The 21403-nt window shown below is 53.1% G+C and overlaps 7 protein-coding genes across 7 annotated transcripts; 4 read left to right on the top strand and 3 right to left on the bottom strand.

Moving 5' to 3' along the window:
- Positions 1-569: 569 nt before the first annotated feature.
- KVR01_000415 (uncharacterized protein) lies at positions 570-1573 on the top strand (the record flags this gene model as incomplete). Its single annotated transcript, XM_044791782.1, has 3 exons — positions 570-665; positions 725-1165; positions 1322-1573. 3 exons carry the CDS (start codon positions 570-572, stop codon positions 1571-1573), a joined length of 789 nt encoding a protein of 262 aa, XP_044650364.1.
- Positions 1574-3019: 1446 nt separating this feature from the next.
- On the top strand, positions 3020-6004 carry KVR01_000535 (uncharacterized protein; the record flags this gene model as incomplete). Its single annotated transcript, XM_044781766.1, has 4 exons — positions 3020-3463; positions 3543-3709; positions 4018-5178; positions 5923-6004. The coding sequence occupies 4 exons, from the start codon at positions 3020-3022 to the stop codon at positions 6002-6004; spliced, it is 1854 nt and encodes a 617-aa protein (XP_044650484.1).
- Positions 6005-8717: 2713 nt separating this feature from the next.
- KVR01_000422 (uncharacterized protein) lies at positions 8718-10025 on the top strand (the record flags this gene model as incomplete). Its single annotated transcript, XM_044783219.1, has 1 exon — positions 8718-10025. The coding sequence occupies one exon, from the start codon at positions 8718-8720 to the stop codon at positions 10023-10025; it is 1308 nt and encodes a 435-aa protein (XP_044650371.1).
- Positions 10026-11234: 1209 nt separating this feature from the next.
- KVR01_000835 (uncharacterized protein) lies at positions 11235-14872 on the top strand. The gene is made up of 4 exons (XM_044782100.1): positions 11235-11321; positions 11429-11904; positions 12018-12226; positions 12298-14872. Exons 2-4 carry the CDS (start codon positions 11611-11613, stop codon positions 12353-12355), a joined length of 561 nt encoding a protein of 186 aa, XP_044650784.1. The 5' UTR covers positions 11235-11321; positions 11429-11610; the 3' UTR covers positions 12356-14872.
- KVR01_001008 (uncharacterized protein) lies at positions 13127-14787 on the bottom strand (the record flags this gene model as incomplete). The annotated part of the gene is made up of 2 exons (XM_044784123.1): positions 13127-13472; positions 13496-14787. 2 exons carry the CDS (start codon positions 14785-14787, stop codon positions 13127-13129), a joined length of 1638 nt encoding a protein of 545 aa, XP_044650957.1.
- Positions 14873-15839: 967 nt separating the features above from the next.
- On the bottom strand, positions 15840-16691 carry KVR01_000922 (uncharacterized protein; the record flags this gene model as incomplete). The annotated part of the gene is made up of 2 exons (XM_044786286.1): positions 15840-16431; positions 16468-16691. The coding sequence occupies 2 exons, from the start codon at positions 16689-16691 to the stop codon at positions 15840-15842; spliced, it is 816 nt and encodes a 271-aa protein (XP_044650871.1).
- A 1540-nt stretch (positions 16692-18231) lies between these two features.
- On the bottom strand, positions 18232-19869 carry KVR01_000275 (uncharacterized protein; the record flags this gene model as incomplete). Its single annotated transcript, XM_044793234.1, has 5 exons — positions 18232-18609; positions 18669-19086; positions 19146-19311; positions 19372-19441; positions 19561-19869. The coding sequence occupies 5 exons, from the start codon at positions 19867-19869 to the stop codon at positions 18232-18234; spliced, it is 1341 nt and encodes a 446-aa protein (XP_044650224.1).
- Between the last annotated feature and the right edge of the window lie 1534 nt (positions 19870-21403).

The following is a 21403-nucleotide window of genomic DNA, read 5'->3' as shown; positions in this document are numbered from 1 at the left end:
GCGTGTACGAGGCTCTTGCCGTGGAGCTTTCGCGTTTCTATTTGCAGGGTGTTGGGACTACCCAGTGAGATCTAAACTAAGTTTCCTACTACGTACTGGGGCTCATTGTGCCACGGAAATTGAATAGTGTTCGCCATATGAGCGATCAATATATAAATGAACTCGTAGTCTGATGCGTTCCCAGGTCTGATCCAAACCCGTTCTATTCCAACTAATACGTTGTTAAGCTACGCACTTTGCCCGCTGTTCTGTCTTTAAGCTCGTTGCGGGTCCGATTTATTGTCGGCTATCCTGCTAATAAACAACATGAGATTGTCCACTCTTTTACATTTGCTCCTGGGTGCGGGTCCGGCTATTGCATTTCCATTCAGTGCCAAAAACGGCACCGGTTCTACTTCGACATGCAAATCGTTGAACCAGAGAAAAGCATGGTCAGTTCAAGCAAAAGTCCACCAGTTATATGTGCGATCAAATCGTTGGCGAGGCGGAACTAACCGTGTCTTCATTCATGCAGGCACACCCTCAGTAAAAATGAGAAGTCCGATTACCTCGAGGCCGTCAAATGTTTGATGGAGTCCCCAGCCAAATCTGGTATTACCGGCGCGAAGACTAGATGGGATGAGCTCCATTCTTGCCATGTTGAGCAGTCAAATTTCATCCACGGTGTCGGGTTTGTGCCAATGTCGCTCCTTCGTCGGAAAAGTGTTTCCAGCTAACCTTTGAGACTACTGACAGAGCTTTTCTTCCCTGGCACCGACTGTTCCTCCGTCTGCAGGAGATGCTCCTCCAGAACGAGTGTGGCTACCGCGGCTCTCTTCCCTACTGGGACGAGCAGAGAGACCTCGAGGTCTATGAAACTATTGACAAGGCCTCAGTCTGGGGGCCTGATGAGTACAGCTTCGGCACCAACGGGGTGAACTCCACCAACGGGACCAACTGCGTCATCGATGGTGCCTTTGCCAACACGACCCTCCGCATGGACCAGATCTATGGTGTGGACTACTACGATGAGTACTGTCTGTCCCGGGAATTTAACCAGACCGCCTGGGAGACTGCCAATCAGTCATATGTCGACGCCTGCTTCGCGAAAACCACCTACAATGAGGCCAACTTTTGCTATGTCGATGCACCGCACTCATCTGGGCACCTGGCCACCGGTGGCACTGTAAGCTCCGCAGTACACTTCCTCATAGCTGATATAAAAGGAATCATGTAGTCTAATCCTAACGTGGCTTAAATTCAGATGGAGAACCAGAACGCCAGCCCCGGAGACCCCGTCTTTTTCCTCCACCACGCCAACGTCGACCGTCTGTGGCAGAAGTGGCAGGAGGCGAACCTCACTGCGCGCCTAACGGATATGAGCGGGCCACTCATCCCTCCCGAGAACATAATGAGGGAGAACCGGTGGCTGTACCCGTCTGCTGCTTACCTCGATTACGACGGCAACCCGGGCAACGACACGACACTGAATCATGTACTCTGGATGGGAGGCATTATCCCCAACCACACTATCGCTGAGGTCATGGATCTCAAGGGCGATTTGATATGTGCCGAGTACATTGATGCTGAGTGACTGGGTCTCACTTTTTATCCTGACGCAGTAAAAGCTTTCATTGCAGCCGGGAAGGGAGGAGTTTGAATATGGCACATGAGGCTGCGCAGGCAAGATCGGGCGCGACCACGTCCCGAGGTCGTGCGCGGACGCCTGGGTGCTACCTTGAGCAATATTATCAACTTGTTCGGTATTTCGATTGAAAGAGGATTAAGCAGGCAGCCTGTGGGTCAATACCAGCGGTCAGGATGGTTACCCACGGCATTTTAAATTCCAGTGTCCGGCCAGAGGCATTCCTGCTTCTCTCCACCACACTATCCTACCACCGTTTTGCAGCAGCAAGAGTGGAGTGGTCGTGTCTGATAGGAGTGCAACATTGGCTATATAGGCCTACATGTCTCACTGGGAAGCGTAATATAGTCCGTACGCCCTGTATGGTGGTTTTGGTGGGCCAATCAGAGGTTCCATGGGCACTTACATACTTAAATACTTAAATACTCAAGCATTAACACCTCAAAACCGTAGACGCCCCACCTAAGCTTACGCCAGCTGGTTCACTTTCCATTCCTCTTTCGCTACATCACCCAGAGGCCCACTCTCCACATTGTCGTGTGGATTGACTTCTTGCAGACGGCCGATCGACTAGGTGCACAATGCCCATTATGGCCGCAAGACGCACTTTTTGTCAGTATCTCTGCGAAGACTGTTCATTGGTCTCAAATTCGCGACTCCGCGGAAGAGGCTGTTCGGATGGCTGTGGAGCTGATCAAACAGGAGAACGTCATTCCCCAGTGGGGGGGTCCGAAGGTAGTACCTGTGGAGCCGAGATGGGGTTCGAGGACCCACATCGTTTGTGACATTCTGCACGACACCTACGAGCCTGAAGAGGCCCACCTACCAGGCCGTGGGAACCTACCTGTCATTGCGCTATGGGTGGGCAAGAAGGAGGAGGAAGTCGTCCAGATAGATCCCCAGGGAATACAAAACAAGGGAAATGACGAAGTCCAGGAAGTCCACAGATTGTCTGGTGAGCGACGTCAACCGCCTTTCTTTATTGATCACTCAGCAAGGTGGCTTTGTTCATGAACCCACGCACAACAAGGAGGCAGTAGGGAACGTTGATTCAACAAGCCTGCCACTGGTGTTACTTCGACGACCTCGGGATACAGCACTTGAGGCGCATGCGCAGCCGCAGCAAGCGTGAAACTTCGGAGCTGCTGGAAACGCCACAGCTTCAAATGTCGATTATGATACTACACCAAGATGGCTTGCTGACTAAGCCAGTGATTGATTTGGCATACGAATCCCCGCTTCACTTCATGTTGGCTGACTCTTAATTATCCTTCGCCGACCTCGATACCTGGTACACGCACCAGCCATCATTCTATACCGTCCCACTGTCATGTTTCCTCGACACAAAGATCTACGCATGGATCAGAGACATGTTCAGCTAAATTCAACAAATGGATGGGGAAGGTCTGCTTGAAGCTGAAAAGTTTGACACAGCCCGGACCGTTGCGACGTTCAGACATCTCTCGTCACATTGTCGTTGTCAAAGCGATGATGACCAGCCATTGCAGGCTATTACCGCAAGGAACCTACTTACCAGGATGCCGCGGGCAATATGCAGACTGGACGGGCTGCAATCTCAGCGTGACGGACAATTCTGGCCATCTGACGATCCAGTTCGAATTGGCTGGCACCCAATGGACTAGGCATCTGGTCAAAATGGACGGCAAGGTGTGGTGCAGCCTGCAGGAGATACAAGTACTAAGATGGATCGCTGAAGACGGCGACAGTGCTGAAGCCGCGGCCGTTGTTGAAGGCCTCTCGGTGAAGCACTTGCCCCGGAGTCGGTACCCTTGCATATTTCCCCATCAGGCGGCTGAATCCCACGAGGTTCTAGAGCTGGTGTCGAATACGAGAGGAGACGCCATTCGAAAGCTTGGGAATGAGGCAATCCGAAGTCAGAGCGTACTCCTTTGCCCAGCGCGCGCGTCAACTTGCGGTGGCAGCCATCGGGTGCGCCGTCGCCAGGTTCTCCAATTGGCAGCCGCTTGGCCAGTGCGGCAGACTTTGTCTCGCAGTCCTGTCGAAGGGATCATTGATGTTACACCAGTCGCTGTCTGCCGGGATGGCTCGGAAGCTGGTCGATGCGTATTTTCCTCGCCACCCGTGGCGAGTGTAACACATCCACCACGCAAGAGCATTAGGACACACAAGACCATGGGCGATCTTGTTCGGGTTCTAGATCAGGTCCGTCGTCGACCTCGAGACCTGGCTTTGCACGAGTCATGGCACAGCAACATCAAAGACGTCACTCAAACTGCGGTGCTGTCCTGCCGCCGCAGGAAGTCGACGGTGAGCCCTCCGAAACTGTATGATACACAGTCAAAGACCGTCGTCGACGGGATGGGTGTCAGTCATTATATCGCTTTGTCATACTGTTGGAGTGAGTGGAGCAGTAAGACATCGCTAGAGTCAACTCTAGCTCGGCTATCGCATCGCCTCGGAATCAGATATTTTTGGGTGGATAGATGGTGTATCGACCAGGCTAGTGAGGATGACAAGGCTCAGGAGATCCCCCGGATGCGAGACTATTATAGAGGCGCCAGCGCATGCTTGGTGCTGGTAGGGCCTGACGCCAAGCGGTTTGGCTGTGTGCCTCAGCAGACCGGGGTGATTCTATCAGCGTCACAACAGCTACGCCTGAACAAGGACGGCCTGCGCTCGGTGTTTTCTAGCAGCTGGTCATCGAGGGTCTGGACTATGCAGGAAGCCTTGATGTCCCGGCAGACTATATTCGCCGTACAAGGCCAGCTCATTGACGGGGACTTCATCTCCGAGCTACTTGCTTACGCTGAGTGGGCGCACAACGGAACGACGAGAATGTGTGGTTGCTACAAATGGAACCCAAGGTTACCAGTGGTCGTTGAACCGCTGCATATTAGGGTGAACAAGGGGGAGCTTGTCATTATCAGGTCCATATTTGGTGGCGATCATCAGCACGCCGAGTTATCTTCCAGCAACGGTATGGTCTTGATGTCCTTTGAAGAAGCTCTGGCCATGTCCGCTGGGAGGTCCGCTACTGTGGCCGAAGACCAAATATATGGCGTCCTGGGAATATCCATTGGGGGTGAGAGAGTCACTGTCGAGTATGGAAAGCGACAACCACTCGACTGGCGAAAGATGCTGCGTAAACTGACAGACGCCGGTATGATCACGGACAGGCAGCTTGCCGCAGCCAGTGTCAACGATCTCCCGGGGATGTCCTGGCTGCCAAAATCAGGGTGCTCAATCTATGGGCCATTTTTGGAAGGAGAAAGACTTGCGGCACAGATCCCAAGACCCCCGTTGTTGTGGACCGAGAAGGGAGCGACAGTATTCGCTATCGAATTCGCATGGGTTGATGTGGTCAAGTCTAATCATGATGGTGCAATCAACAACCGCATGGAGAATATTAACAACATGCCTTCCCACAGAATTCTTGGGTCAATCAGGGTTCAAGAGATCCTTCTAGACGTAGCTGGCACAAGCTCAGGAGCCGAATTCACGATGCGTAGGCTGGAGGGTACACACATGATGCTGTGTGACATTTCTGGAAACCAGGCTATCGCCATCAGAGTGTCCGGGGACATTCAAAGTGGGCGAGTTCAAAGACAGGATGGCTATGTGTTAGAACTGTTTTGCCCCGAGGCTACCCTTCAGTCTCTGAAGGGGAATAAGTTGCTCGTAGGTATATAGCTTGGAAAGATTTTACGAGGCTAGAACAGTGGATGTCGAGTAATGCCCTGCTAAGGTCAAAGCCCTCCTCAGCCCCAAGGGACTTCAGGATCCCGTTAAGGATGTAACTCGTACTGTATCACTATCTCTCTCCTTCAAAATAGCAGCATAGTATTATCAACGGACTACAAGCCTTCTGTGTTCGCCCTGCCCACTATGCTTGAGAAGCTGAAGAGTCGTGGACTCTCTCCTTTGACAGAATGTCCCCACCCTCCGTCATATACTCGCACATTGAGCTTTCGAGAAGGGCAGAATGTCGGTCGCATAGGTAGAGCCCTCTTTCAAGAAACATGCTTTGAATCTCGGCCTCGATGAATTCGCCCCACCGTTGATCTGGAGCCTGGGTTGCCCTGCCTTCGGCCAAATAACCGGTATCAAGAAATCGAGTCAGCCATCAAAATAAGAGAGACTAGTAATACGCATTCTCGGATCAAGTCCTGCGAGTTTATGATCTCCATGGATAGCCATGCCTATAACCTCTCACAAGAAACAGACCGACGGAACTCGGGCTGTGGAGAGAGAGGGTAATTCCTGACCGAGGATCACGCAGTGCTTTTCCCATAGAGGTGAGGATCTCGAGAAACGAGATTGAACTTTATTAAGTATCGACAAGGAGTCATTGGCCGCCCTAAATGCTTGTACACAGGATCAGGCCTCGAAATTCTATAGTTGAACGAGACACTCTTAACAGAAGCCGCGTTTTCTCACTTGAAACAGGCCAGGGATATCACATACACAAGACCGGCGAAGCTCCTTCGCCTCCTACAAGACGCGCACTAATACGTTCCGAGGAGTAAGAGCCGTTATGCCCAAATCAGTCGAGGTTATTCCGGGTGGTCCCTTAGTTCGGCGCTGTAGAAAACAAGAGCTGTTCACATACGGCAAGCATCCTCAAACGATACCCTCGAACAAAACAAACTCAATTACAGCATAAGAGACCCACCAATCACCGCGGGGTGGACACCTGTCTTGGGAGACGCCGTTCATTGACCGAGAAGCGATTGGTTGATCGTGAAACTGAGGCGAGAGATATGTCAACGTCTTGAACAAAAAGCAATAAACGGACGATTCTCCGAGTTCTGGCTCTGAACGTGTGCCTCGTGATGAATCACCGAGTCAAATCTGCGCAGGCAAAACCCGGCCTTGGACTGAACGCGTGCGCGCGCGCTAGATGCTTAACCGGTGGGCGATCCCCAAATCTCGCTACATTCCATAGCTTTAGGAATACCTCTTTCAGCTGTGCTTTTCGAGTATCATTTGCACGCCAGCGTGGCAAGGAAATGGCTTGATACTCCGGCTTCCGAACATCTGCTGGTATTGTACACTCTGAAACTCATGTGGTATCCGTTACTCGCCTTTATGAATGAATCCTTTCATGACAAAGCCTTCAGGAACGTATTTTGAAGAGCCTCGCCATGTGTCCTGAGTCGGCGATGAAGATTTAGAGGCCAAGACAATCATGGTGTGGCCAAGTCACCAACAAGCTGGACAGGGTCATTCGGATAGATAAAGCGAGCTGGGATCCGCGAAGCAGCCTGAACATATAGCTAGGCATTAAATGCTGTCCATGCTTCTCAGTTGGAAAAGTCTGTTTGTTATTGATCAAGGCGCGTGAGTATTGAGCAGCTTACCCCAATAGAGCTGTTCCGATGCAAGGTGAAAGCTTCCCTTCAGACGAAATGCATGGGGCATCGGTTGAGCGATCAGCTGGGATGAGAGGCTAAGGACCTCGGGATGTTTTCCCCACGATTGGACACCGGTCATCATTTATCAGACTGACGTGCAGTATGTCCCTTCGAGAATAAATCTTATGACAGTAAGATCTCTGCAAATGTTCCCTTGCTACCCATTGAAGCATTCACAGCATTGTCCTATTCTCGGAAGCAATTACCCATCGTGCTGACCCGGATGGTGGAAACCCAGCCTATGTCGTTATGTGTCGTGCTGCGGCATGCTATACGTGGAAATACATCGGTGAGATCCATGGATGCCAGGAATGGCGATACATTGCGAGTACTAACGAGTTGCCAAGATGAGATGTGCACCCTGCTGATAAATTGCAATTATCGGCCAGGAGAGTGTGCCTTGTGTGTCGGCTGTAGATCCTTCAAGGCTCTGACACACGGGACTTCTCACCAATTGGTCTAGCTGTGCATGATCTTCACAAGCCGTATCGCATCAACCAGCGCCAATCCCTGCCGAGCCTTACGACTCTAGTCTAACAAGGACACGGACTGAACAGACTGCCACGGTCCCCTGATTGTAACGGGAGCTACCCGCACCGTCGTATCCATCAAGCCACATCCCATCAAACGCGACTGGTTGGGATAGAGTTTGGACGTGCGGTAGTTTCTGTTGCCGTCGAAAAGATGGGCTGAATCCTGTCTTCACGTAGGATGATCCACGCAGCAGCAGGAATGACAGCTGCGGCAGAGGTCTGTCCGCACGTCAAGTCTGACACTTTTGTGACAGGAAACACTGCCAGTGGCACAGCCTAGAGTAAATCGGGCCACGTTCAAAAACACACATCCCACTTAGGAAACATCCTTCGGCATTCTACACGCCATACCTAGGTACATGGACCCCATTGCCGGCAGATCTCGACCCGCCCGCCCCACACAAGACGACAGGGCCGTCTCCCAAGCCGGCATATTGCAGTGGTGTTGTACCGAAGCCTCATTGTGTGGCCAAATGCATAGGGTGTGAAATAAGGGACACGCCCATGTGAGATCGGCGCCTATTGAGGAACCATACATGCTTTCGCTCTGGGTCGCAAGATCAAACCGGAAAGGGGTAGCTCGTTTGTGTGCCACTGTGATCACGTTTCGACCAGAGACAGCGACAGTCCTGGGCCATAAAGCAACTCAATTAGACGTCACGTCACCGAACCATAAATTGTTTTGCTTCCCCTTCTCGCGATCCCAGGCACCTGTAACACGAGCCGGTCTGGCTGCTGAAGGCCACCTCCTTTCGGTCCCTACAGTTTTAATATGATACTACATCGGTCCTGGCGACTGATTTCATTAATATATAAGCCTTAGACACACTCATTCAACCACCCGGCTGCGCGGCGAACATGACAGATATATGTGAGAATAGCGGCGGTCTAATTTGTGAAGGAATCAACGGTTTCAAGAGCATCGTGGAAGGCTTTGCAGGCGCCATCGGCCAGACGAGTGCTCCCCCGATACCTACACCTGCATCAGCACCAGAGCTGGTCACCTCTGTACCGGACGAAGCGAGTGAACCCACATTACCGCCTCCGCCTCCCCCAGTTATTGTCACGTCGACCTCGCCGCCCGAGGTCGTGACTGTCTCCGTGACTCCTCCAGCAAGCACTTCAACTGCCATAGTACAAGCGCCGCCGCCGCCGCCGCCCGAAATGGCTTCACCTGCACCACAGGCGCCCATCACGAGCTTGCCCCCTCAGATTATCGTGCCAACAGCTGTGCCAGTGCTGTTGACAACCACCTCGCCTCGGGGATCCTTCATAGAATCACTCCCGACAAGAACAGCGACCACTGTCAACCCATCCAACAGCCCTCTGGTTCCGGGCATACTCGCCAGCACAGATTCCGGCTCAGGCATCGTCGGTCCGGCAACAACCATTACATCTTCTCCGGAAGGGACGGCGATAGCCCTTCCAGGTGCCGCGCAAGGTGGTGCCATCTCAGACAAATCACCACAGTTCCCCACCGCTCTCATCGCAGGCGTGTCGGGCGGCGTCATCGCTTTCATCTTCATTTTCGCCCTGCTGTGGAGGTGGTACCTCCGAAGACAATCGGCAAGAAGGCAAGTGGACAGCATGGCCGACGAGAAGGGACTGGTCCGCACGCACGACCACGATCGCCGTTCAGGACCTTTCCAGCGTCCTGCCGATCGCATCATGACCACCAAGATATGGACTGGCCCGAAGGCATTCAAGTCAGACCAGACCCGGTTCTCCTGGGCCGCGACCGAGGTCTCGTTGGGCGATGACCTCGAGCCCCTCACTCCCAAACCGGTGATCCAGCAGACTGTGCACAGGGTTAGCGTGCCGCTTCCCGTCGAGGCCAGCAGTTTTCGGACCAGCTCGAAGGAAGGCAGCGTGCACAGCTCTGTCTCTCAGCCAAAATCGTCGGTGCAGCAGGCAGTGGTGCGGGAGGTTGTTATAAAACAAGTGGGAAGTGGCAGGCACAGCTCACCCACCCAGCTGCCAGTGACTGGTACGGACGACTCTTCACAGTCAAAAGATGTTGCCATTAAGCCGGAGGAGTTGAAAGTGGACCCTCAGCCGCAGGAGTTGGAGGGAAACCCTCAGCCGGAGGAGTTGGAAGGGGACCCTGTGCCGAGCCTGAGTGACTTCGACATGGAGACAGCAACGCTGGAGAAGGAGGAAGAAGAGCCTGAAGGTCCGGGACTGAAGAGGCAGTACACGTTGACGTCTTCCCCGCTTCACCAGAACCCCTTCAGAGACCCGGTTGAAGAAGAAGAAGGAGGAGGGGAGGAAACTGAGAGTCCGATGTTTGTCACATTCGAGATGGTCAACACAGAGACACCGTCACCAAAAGGCGCACCGGAGAGTGAGCCTGATGTGCAAAGGGATGATGGGCAGGAACGTTCTTCGTCACCCGTACATGTTCCACAGACCATCACTTTGACAGCTGAAGACTTGAAGAGGGCCTCGACGGCGAAGACCATCGCGGAATGAACTGTATGATGCGGCAGATGGATGCAGAGCTTGCTGGGACACAGATTTCAAGCAGTACTAGTAGATTGCAAGTCGATCATCATTGTACATAAACATGTCTTGACATATTACTTCAATTCATAGCGTACTTGGTTGGACCGTCATTTTCTTTGATAGCCATATGCAGAAGCCGACAAGCCACACGTGCCGCCTTCCCGAGATACTATGAGAGCACTTCTAATGTTCGTATTCAGCAACCAAACCCGCTTCTTTTTCCTCAGAAAAGCAAATGGCTCTGAGATGCACTAGTCGGTGATCAACACTACCTGCGTATACAATTGACAGCTGCCAGTAGTTGTTCAACTGAGGACACCGTGGTCCGCTACTTCTTTCATAGTTTAGCCCACCTTAGAGTTTTGAGAAGACACCCTCAGCCCCAGCCTCTCAGATCCTTCTTGAACATTACAAATTACCTACTTACTTAGGTATCCTGCTGCACCTGTTGCCTACCCATACATCCCGATCCCTCCGCACCGCCACTGATCAGAACGCCCCGCCGAGGCATACTGCAGTAGAGGCATGATTCGTAGGCGTGCGAACTCACGATCTGCCGGATTGGAGTTGACTCAGACTTGAAACCGGATGCAGTCTGCTGCATCTTGTGGGACCGTAAGGAAGACGTGAAGGTGGAATAAGCGCAGGCCCGCTGAGATGCTTTTCTGCGCGTGTCCTGCGGTTGGCTGGCTTGTTGGGAGCGGACTCGGTAGTGGCGCCATTCATTTACGCGCTCAGACGTGGTCACGAGCCGTTGACCACGCTTGGGCTTCATGCAGATATTGCAGTGATGTATAGATGCCTAATAGGTTTTGGTAATTTGATAAAAGCGGAGCCCAGCCGGCAGTGCAAACAGGTAGAACAAGATTAGTGTCAGCGGGCGTTTTGAGCTGCTTGGGACTAGTATTTGACACTCATGCTTGCTGCCTACCTGTGATAGTTATCAGGAATTAGGATGCAAACTGTTTACTTGCAAAGCACTCAGCCCCCGTTGCAACTGGTGTTCTGCCAAGCCACCCGGCGTTGTCAATCCCGAATCCTGCGCCGCTGCGTACCTCAGCAGGGCCGTCGAGCCCTCCAAAAGCTTGGTTTGCTCAAGGATCGTGTGGCTGGGCAGGCAGCAGGCACTTCGATGTTCCTCATGGTGGCGACCTCGGAACCCGGCAGCCCGTCAGCCCGGCATGTTCCTTTGCTGCCGTCCGTGGCTGCGTCACGATGAGACTGAGGTCACATTTGTTGGCCCACTTGTGTAAGCAGTAACTAGTTAGTGAGCCGCCATGAACAGCCAGGATCGACACGGTGCTGGGGGACAAAAAGGGGACTCGGAAGCGCGACCCGTGAATACTAATCCGAACTTCCTGACTATTCAGAAACTCGAATCCCCCCCACACGTTTCCAACTACCCTGCGCACGATCAAAAACCTTCTGATCAATCCGCATGACGACCACCTAGGCATACCACCAGTGCCGAACGTCCAACTGCGAGCTTGGACGAACTAGTATTATTTGGGCCTTCGACTATTATACCCGAAACCTTGGAACAGGCCTTGGGATGGTCCATCAGCCAACCCACTGGGCCGAGCGCAAGGCAGCCCGCACGGCATGGACGACCATGCCGGGGCTGTACAGGGGCCACTGGGAGTTCGAGCTGTTCCCCTATGGACCCAAGCCGGGCGATTTTGACAGGTACGGCCAGTACCTTTGGTTCTACGGCGGGTGGTACATCATCTGGCTCAGCACCGTCGCGGCCGCTGTGCTCGTTGTCCTCGACCTGGTCCTCTACGCCCACCCGGATCCGGCGCGGGAGGAGCCTGACTTCAGGTGCTTGGTGCTGAGTGTGGTACCGGTAGGTTAAGATTAAGTCCAGTCTCGCCAGCGACGGACATTAGCACCTGTTCCCCGCCCGGAGGGCCGCTTTGGCATTTCGATCAATGGCTAATCTGTGCACCTCGACGGTAGGCTGCCGTCGTTCTCGTGTGGATGTCTGTAGATGGCTCTCTGAGAAAAAGGACGTGGCCAAAGGGGAGGCTCGGTGTTGAAGGTGTGGTAGTCACCGGCACGGTCGTTTGTCTCGGCCTGCTTGGAGCACTGGCTGCGGTTAAAAGCAGTCAAGGTGATTCCTTTGCCGACTGGTACGCTGGATTGTCTGGGGTTTTGGGCGCCTTGTTGTAAGTCGAGTTCTGCCCTGCAAGCCGTTGCCTTCACTGTTGTCACTTTACTGATTGGGAGTCTGCTCAAGACTCTTGCGGCTCCTGCGACTTTGCGAGCTTGGTTACGCACTTCGTCATCCCGAATAATTCCATTGTCCGTTGCAGAATTGAATACCTGAAGCCAGATCTCTTCCCTCCCCTTGACCATCATCCGTGACCATCCTCCTTGCATATCCTTCATGATCATCCCCTGTGACCACCCTCCTCGAACACCCTCCTTTCCACCTATCCGCGTGGGAGTCAACCACGACGCCCCGATTCTTCCCTGCGCCGTCACCAACTTTTGTGGTCCCCTTCCAAGAGACAAGTATGTTGAATACTAGACGGTATGTTGAATACCAGAGGGTGGGTTGAAGATTTGGGTGGATATCGGAATATCCGAGAGGACCCGAGAGCATGTTGAACATCTCAGGGTACTCAAGAGTATGGATCACGCCCGCTCAGGGCAGCCGAATCAGCATGATTACTCAATTGATAGCAGGTGTTCAGCTGGTCGGGGCTCGCGAGCTCGTAGTCTTGCAACTACCGAGCTCGAGGCCGACCGATAGAACTCAATCTGCTATGCACTCGAGCCGCCCGCCCGGGCAGGCGGGGGCGAGTGACTGACAACAGTGGGTGTGGGCATTTGCCGTGCCTCCGGGAAACTCGACATTCGAGGTCCGGTGGGCACCCCTCGGGCAAGACCGCTTCAGCAGCGGTAAGCACCTAGGCACGATATACAGTGGTCTCAGCTAGATCGTCCCCCGCCGGTCAAGGCGGGGGCCGAAATAGAGAGAAGTTTCATACAGTGATTTGCTGTTCGGGGGCCAGGCCGTCGCTGGCGACGCCCCCTGCCGGCGGGCATGTCCCCCCCGGGTTTTACACCGAGGAGGAGATCCAGTTTCGCATGATGGAGTTGGATGGAGCCCATCGATGCTGGATCTTCTTCATTTCAAGTCGTCGTTGTTTCTTGGCTTCTTCGTCCTGTTCGCGCTTGACCTTCACCTCCTTGACTACAATCACGTCGTCGACCTGTACCACGTCAGCATGGGTCACATGGTCAGCATGGGTCACCTCCTCGGCTTTGATCACCTGGGCCCTGGTCACTCTGGCTTCGATCACGTCCTCAACTTTGGCCTTCGCGGCTTTGAGCGCCTGGGCTCTGGTTACTCTGCCTTCGGTCACCTCAACTTTGGCCTTCTTCTCGGATTTGATCGCCTGGGCTCTGGGCACTTTGGCTTCGATCACTCCTCGACCTTGGCCTTCTTCTCTTGATGGCGTCCATGCTTGATGTCATCGTCATCCTCGGACATAGCCCTCTTCTTGATCACGACGCCACCACCTTGGGGTGCGACGAAAGGTGGTGTGCTCGCGGATTGGGCATTGGGAACGGGGTGGGGGTGTTGTTGTTGTGCAGGGCATTGCTGTTGTGGAGGGGCGACTGGCGGCCGCGCCGAGTACACGTGAGGCGCGTATGCGTGGTTGGCCCAGCCATCTCGGAGCGCTGATTCATTCTGCACACTTCGCGATGAGAAGTTCTGCAGAAAGCACCTCAGAATGGGATCCTTCTTAGCCTCCTTGACCGGAATAGTCTTGTCCTGGTAAGGATCGAGCGTGTAGGCCTTGAAGGCTGCGAAATTGGACCATGGTAGGCGAGTTGTATCTCTACCCAGACGGCAAGCGTCGAGCAGGTCAACGATGTTGACAAGGGTCGACTTCAGGATGCCCTCACATTCAGCCTTGGTTTTGCCGGGGTTCTTGCCGACAGCTCGGCACATGGACTGGAAGCCGAGGAGCTCTAGGGCTGCCTCCTGGCGTTGTGGGTCAAACTCAGAGACGCTCTCCAAGGCTGCATGCTCGTGTTGCTCCTTTTTGATGGTGGAGGCTCCCTGGCCCTCCTCTTCCTTGACCACAGGCAACTGGACAGACTGAGAGGCGAAGAAGTGTGTTTCTATCTCATTCCGAAGGGCGGAGGCGCGCTGCTTGTGGTACTGCCAGGTGCCACGTTCCCAGCCCTGGGACCGCGAAAGGCGGGCCCACTCGTCGCTAAAAGAGGCCTTTTGGTCGGGCACGAAGTCTTCAGATTTGAACAGGGAGAAGTGGCCGCCCCCGCCGTAGACGGCACAGAACTCTTGGGCGGCGGCGAGGGTGGGGAATTTCTTGTATCTGGCGTCGGAGAAGCCGTCCACCTGCTCGCGACAGTCGTCCCAATTGTGGTATATGCCTGGCTGGCGGCCCCTTGCAACGGCGTAGAAGGGCCCCCTCGCACTGGAGGCCGAGGACGCTGAGCCGTGGTTGACAGGTTGGTCAAAGGTGGCTGGCGGGGGAGTGGGCGAGGCGGAAGACTCGGTCTTGAGATTGTTCAGGTATATACCGCCCTGGGCGAGCCATTCGATGGCTTCCCGTTCGTGTGTGAAGCCTCGGAACCTGGCGCGTGAGTAACCCATGACCTGTTTCGCGCAGGCCGGCCAGCTGTAGTACAGGCCAGGGCGCACGCCCGCGCGCACTGCGTAGCAGCTATAGTTGTTTCCTTTGGCCATTTTGTTGACTTGTGTGGGCCAGAGGTCGTGGCACAGGACCGTGACCAGCAAGTACGAAACGGGTGAGGTCTTATGAGGTGTCGAGGTGACGAGGGGATGAGGGTCAGGGGGACCGACGCGTCACGCGTCGAAAGTGGTTCCCGTGTTGTTTATACGTGGTCCGTGTGCCCACATTCCAAGGTTCCCCGAGATTATACCCCTCGCCCATCGAACCATAAACCTTCCGTGGACACCACTGGCACGTCGTATTGTACAGTACGCTATCGCTATCGGTGTCTCAAATGCTGATTACCCCTGAATTACGATGCTCTCCCTTAAGTACCTAGGTACCTAAGTACTCACCGCTGCGAAGGGGGGCAGAGAAGGTCCGACCCCGGATTGGCTCCCAACATCCGAGTCCATTGCTGCTCACATCAATGATAATGTCGCAGCTCTAATTGGCACACTCGCAACGTTGATGATCACACGCTGAGAAGGGAATACCATCCATCCATCCTCCAATGACACCATCACACAATTGGCCTTTCAGAACCGCCATCTCTCAATAGAGCGAGGCTCTATCCAAGGCCCGCGTATGCCTTTCCGATCCACCAGTAGCCGGCCGCTGTCGGATGTGTTATCCGAATATCACCCACTTGAATAGAGTTTGTCTGCGCCACAGTATCCACTGGGCAGCGGCCACGACTTCGCCCGCGTTCTCAGATCTCTTCTGACGCCTCCGAGTCTGTTTCAACTGCCTCGCGTCGCCTTCCAAGACCGCTGCCTGGCCAGTTGCCACAGACACGAGTAGAAGACCATCAATTCACCGACGTCTGTGCCACAATCAACCCTGCTATGGATTAACTTCAGGGACAGCCAGTGCCTAATAAAGACCTCGGGCGCCAACTTGATTCCATTCCCAGCATTTGGATGTTTCAGTAGTTGGGGTAGAATGCTACCAATGTGAATAGAATATGCTCTACTACAGCTATGTGAGGCAGCGAATGTACATATTTTGAAAGGAACTTTATCTTCACATCATCCCACACCCAACACCATGGACGTCGATTCACCTACTGGCACTGTGAGTAGTACGAGTTCTGTACCTTGCAGGTAAAGCCAGAGGCGCAGGTGGTTGCTCCAGTCCAGCCGATCCCACCACACTGGCCCCACTGGGCAACGGTACCGGAGCCGGAGCCGGATCCAGTGCCTGGAGGCGGTGTCCCCGTGCTGCCTGCTGAGGTGGTCGTGCCGGTAGAGCCGCCGGTAGAGCCACCGCCGGGAGCCTTGCTCAGGGTAATGGAGCCCTGGCCGGAGCCAGTCCAGGACTCGACAGAGATGGTCTGGTAGTTGTACGTGCCCAGCTGCATGCCAAATGACTTCCAGGCGTTGAAGTGGTTGGCGACGGTGACGGTCCCCGAGGTGCGGGGCGTCTGGCGGATGGAAATGTACTGGTTGAAGGTGGTGGTGCCAGAGATGGAGGGCTGGTTGACCTGTTGGTGGACGTAGACGTCGTAGACCCCGCCGTCGCTGGTCACCGTGCCCTTGTGGGTGCCGACCTTTTGGTAGCCAATGGCAGTCTCCATGATGTAGTACTCGACCAGAGGGTTGGTGTACCACCCGTACACAGAGAGAAGACCAACACCGCTGGCGGAGAAGGAGCCGCTGTAGGTGATCGGGTCGGCATTACCAGGCTGCCACCCGAGGCCGACGACGAAATCAGCATTGGTGTTGTACTTCACACTGAACGAGCCTGCGCTCTGGTTCGGGGTGTAAGTGACACCGGCGCCTGAGGCAATGTAGTTCTGGTTGTAGTTGACCGGCTCGGCACGCTTGGTGAGGATGGTGGCAGGGTTCGCTGAAGACTCGAGAGGGGCAGCCAAGGCTGGAATAGCCACGGCTGCTAGGGAGAAAAGCGACCGCATATTGGACAAGCTGTAACGAGAGAGGCCGATAACTGATGAGTGATGAGATGACCCTTGGGGAACACCAACTGGCTTTCAGGGTGCTTGGCGCCAAGTCTTTATATTTATATTATTGTGCAAGGCTTACACCTACTTGCGGCAGCCTTACAACTACGGAGGCTCCATACTTTTGCTTTGGGGGCGATTACTGCTCTCGTACATGATATTGCACTGTCCTAACCAGCGGTACGCATGGGCACCGGTCGTATGGAGTTCGATCCTTGAAACAGAACGGAATTATGAGGCTCGAATAAATTAGCGGGTAATATTCATGCAGAAAATCGGCCGTGCTAGTGTTGTTCTGTCATTCTCGACTAACGAAATGGAGATGCAGTGCCGATCAGGCGGTAGCCCAATAAGGCGCTTAAGTCCGAACCGACTCGGACACATTTAGCCAAAATAAGCACATGGTCATCCAGGCACTCGAATGTTTTTAGCCGCCGCGTGGCCTACCACCGTTGGATTTCCAGGGCGCTAGATTTATTAACATTCGATGTTCCCACTGACCTCCCCTCCAATTAATGACCCTTAGATCCCCGGTAAAATGAATTACTGCCTCAGTCGAGCGTCAGCTAGATCTTATACAAATACAAGACACCACGTAAATACCAGCCTCGCGCGCGTCAGGCTCCATGGCGCTTTTCTTTTCCAATCTCTGGCAACCGTTGCCAAACTATGTAAGGCCTTGCTACAGTCTCGGAACTTGGTCTACGGGCGGGGCCATATCAAGCCATTGGCTTGAATAGTCTCCAGCGTCGTGCTACGAGCACACTTGTCGCTCGACCAGGCCCCAATACCCGATCCGGTAAAGTTGTCAACCCAAAATTGTCCAACCTCCAGCGTGGATGCTTCACTGGTATCCGGGTATGTTGATGCAATGCCAAACACATTCTTTCCCGGGCCCGCCCGGAGCACGCGATTGAAATCAGAATCTGTCAATTTGCATGCCCAGCAATCGCCATCAAACCCACTAGTAACAGTTCAAACACCACAAGGCGTCTTGCGCATCTCGGTACTCGAAATGACGATGAAGCCCATCATGAGACACATTTTTTGCGACGGAGTAAATATTTTACCATGTGGCTGAGATGCAAGGAATGATAGTAGGTGTTTTCATGGCTCTGGCGAAGTAGTAGTCAATGACCACCAACGAAGGCGCCATGGTGACGTGGTACACAATGATGCAAATCAGGAAGCTGAGGCTCTATATACTCATTATAGTCTTGAGTGCTTACCACCATATGAAGGCCCCATGTATGTCCTCGGACGTATACGGAATAGAAGCGAAACCACTTATGCCGACATTTGGAAGCAAGAATGACTACTTGGACTGGCAACTCAGAACCTTGGAATTTGGTGTCGACAGACCAAATGATGGCCTTGATAAAGTCTTCTACACTCAACAGATCAAGTATGAAAAACGACACATTAAGCACTATAATTACATGCACCACTATAATCACTCTACCTTTTAGACCCTACTCCCCTTCACGGCCCCAACTCATCGTCCAACAAAGCTGAACAAACTCCTAGCAGGAACAGTAGATTGTGCAGCGCCCTTAGTATTCTTGGCATTGCCCTGCTTGAGATCATATCGCTGGTTGGTCAGGAATGTTTCGACCTGGCAGTCATGCGCGAATCCAGACACGCTGACTGACTGAGGCGAGTCGCTATTGTTGATGATTTGGACTGCGACGGAGCCGTCGGTGTTCCTGAACGCGGTGGCGTTGAGGGCTGCGACACCATTGGCAGAAACGGCAGCATCGATGCGGACCGCGTCCTTGCGGACGAACTTGGAACCCCAGTGGGCCATGGCGTAGAGACGCTTGGTGACTTTGAGCTCGGAAGTCCCGTTCACGATGAGGAGGGATTCATTGTCCTGCGTAAGTCTCGTCAGATACTATTATTGGTTGTTCTCCAAATGAAATGTAGACTTACGGTAGCGTTGGCAGCACCCCACCAGTACAGAAATGCACTGACATTGCTGTACTGGAAGGCCTCCTGGATGTGGTTGGCCCAAGTGAGACCGAAGCTCTGCTTGTATGAGCCAGTGGTAGAGTTGTACCAGTCGAAGTTGGTGGCATCGAACGTAGACCACTCCGTGACCCAGGTCTTAAGCGGGGTGTTGTAAGGAGTGTTGGGAGCGGAGCTGTAGCCGTGTGCAGTAACGAGGCCGAGGTTGTGTTCCTCGCCGGCTGCTTGAATGCCCGTGAGACGCTGTCTGTTCTGATCCCAACCAGCTCCGTCGCAGCATGCGATCTTGGTCTTGACTCCGGCCCTGTCGAGCGTGGGACGCAGAATCTTGATGAAGTCAGCTGCCTGCTGACCATCAGACAACATAGAAGCATATGTGGTGCTACTCAAAAAGTCAGCATTGAATACAAATTGCACATCTGTCAAGTCTTGTGGATCTACTTTTGATCGGGCTCGTTCAAGAAGCCAACATAGTCAATTTTGATGCCATTGCGGCGGTAGTCTTGGATGTAGCGCACAATCTTATTCGCATACGATTGCCTCCAGTCCCCAGTGGCGCAAGAAGCATTCGTAACGCCACAGAGGTATCCTCCGTAGTCGTCGTTGCCTGAGGTTTGATATCAGCGATGGACAGACCTCGGGAGGTTCTACGATAAGAATGACTAACCGTTGGTCTTCATGTACCCATCAGCGGACCACGCATTGGCATAGATTGTGTGTACACCTCTTGCAATAGCCTGATTAGACAGCCAAACCTGAAACTCGTCATCCCGAGGAAGCGGGATAAAGTTCAACTTTTGAGCATGTCAGCACTCTTTTTCCCTATACCAGAGCAATGATGTCCTTTCAGGCTTACCTCGCTGCTGTTTGAAGCAGGTGCCACGGGACAAATTGACTTCATGAGGTCGAAAGGGTCGGTAGGGGAAGATCCAAGGCCATTCCGGAGAATGGTCATACCCGCACCCCTATCGGTAAAGAGAAGGTCAAGGGCGGCATTGCGGGTAGGCGGGTCGAGCAGATGCAGAACAAGAGATCTTTGAAAGGCTTCTGAGATACCAGTGCCGTCGTAGGTCTGGTAACGGATATTGTCGGAGACCTTTACCGTAATAGGCGAGGCCGCGAACGCGGCAGATGCAAGGGCGGCGGTAAGGAGAAAGGACTGCATATTGAAGGGCAACCACAGATACAGATGTAATGGCAAAACCTGTGAGGTTTCTTGTGATGTGACCATGTGACCATGCACTTAATTTATATGTGACCAGCGGCAAAAGCCAGACACGACGTCAAAATCCTCATCCGAAAGACCGAGATGATATGGGCAGCTGGTGATGACAACATAGCGCAAAAGACAAGCCATTATTAAACCAACTACCTATTCAGAGTGAGCAATAGTGCAAGTCATACCCCGGGTCATTGGGGTTGGCCATAACCAAGTACGGCACGCTAAGTGATCGAGCTGTCATTGTCACTGGGTTCCTGGCCGGATAAATAAGAGGGCCTCCACGATGCTACGGTATTAGCCGGGACGACTGCCGCGTGACGGCCAGTAAAAGCTTGGGAAAAGCTTGAGTTCACGTAAAAGGGTTCTTGGATGCCGTACACTCTACGTGTACCAAACCAACACCGGGGTACCTCATCTTGCGGCTCTACAACCCTATCTGGCTGCCCGGAGACGTGGAAGGCGTTACACATGGCTCTACATTAACTTTTGTGGGGGCCAGATTGGGATAGGAAGAAGACCAGTTCAATCTGTTGTGTATGTCTTGGGCGAGGTAGAACGATGATTCCAACACAAGCGGAAAGAAATAGGCTACCAGGCGATCGGTTCTTGAAGGAGTTCTAACGTTCTGTTCCTCACTGTATTCGTCATCGGGATATAGCTTCACCATCAGAATCTGGCATGAATATCAATGATATCTGCCGCTTTTCCATTGTTTATTGACACATATCCATTGCGTTGAGCCGCCTTCGAGCTCTTGATCAAGTGGCCGAGCCATGAGGTCCAGCCAAGGGGTGTAGATTTGTCGTCTCACATATTCTCACATGTGGTTGAATAATGTTAGGCTTTATTGAGACCACCGAAGACCCCGCATGGCGGCGGCGCTACTCCATCCAAGTCTACTCCACGACATTGACAGTCCGGACGAACGCATCTACTAGCAAATTCGTGATGAGGTGGCGTCCCAATAGCTAACCGCTTTCGCTTTGCTGCAGGCTTAGCTTTGGCCCTAATCAAAATGCTGCGTTCTTTTGCTCTAACCATAAATTCGAGGTGATGTCTTGCTATGAGCCTGTCTATGAGCATGGCTTTTACTTTGAGTCGTTGTCTCCCTAAGCAATGAGGAGGATGTCAAAACGCGATCAAGACTTTTGGCAGTAGGCTAGCAAGATCACTGAGGGGTTTATAAATTGGGTGGTAGTTTTAGAGATGTTGAAAAAATTTCGTTGTATAGAGTGCTTAGCTGAGAATATAATTTGCAAATACAAGGTGTTTCTTAATACAAGTGGGCACTCGAAGCATCACTTAGGATATCTATTGCTGTTTGAGTATAGAATTCGCAACAAACCAGCTGGATTAGTGATCCTGACTAACGCTTCTCCACTAAGCTCATGCTTGCCGGAAAACTCTGGTGCTCAGCATAATTGCAGCGTCACCTCGTCAAAACAGTGCCGCAGTCATAGGTGCCCTGGGGTAGAGA

Source organism: Diaporthe batatas, assembly GCF_019321695.1.
Source record: "Diaporthe batatas strain CRI 302-4 chromosome Unknown Contig00001, whole genome shotgun sequence".
Lineage (NCBI taxonomy): Eukaryota > Fungi > Ascomycota > Sordariomycetes > Diaporthales > Diaporthaceae > Diaporthe > Diaporthe batatas.
This window is presented reverse-complemented; position numbering and strand designations above follow the sequence as displayed.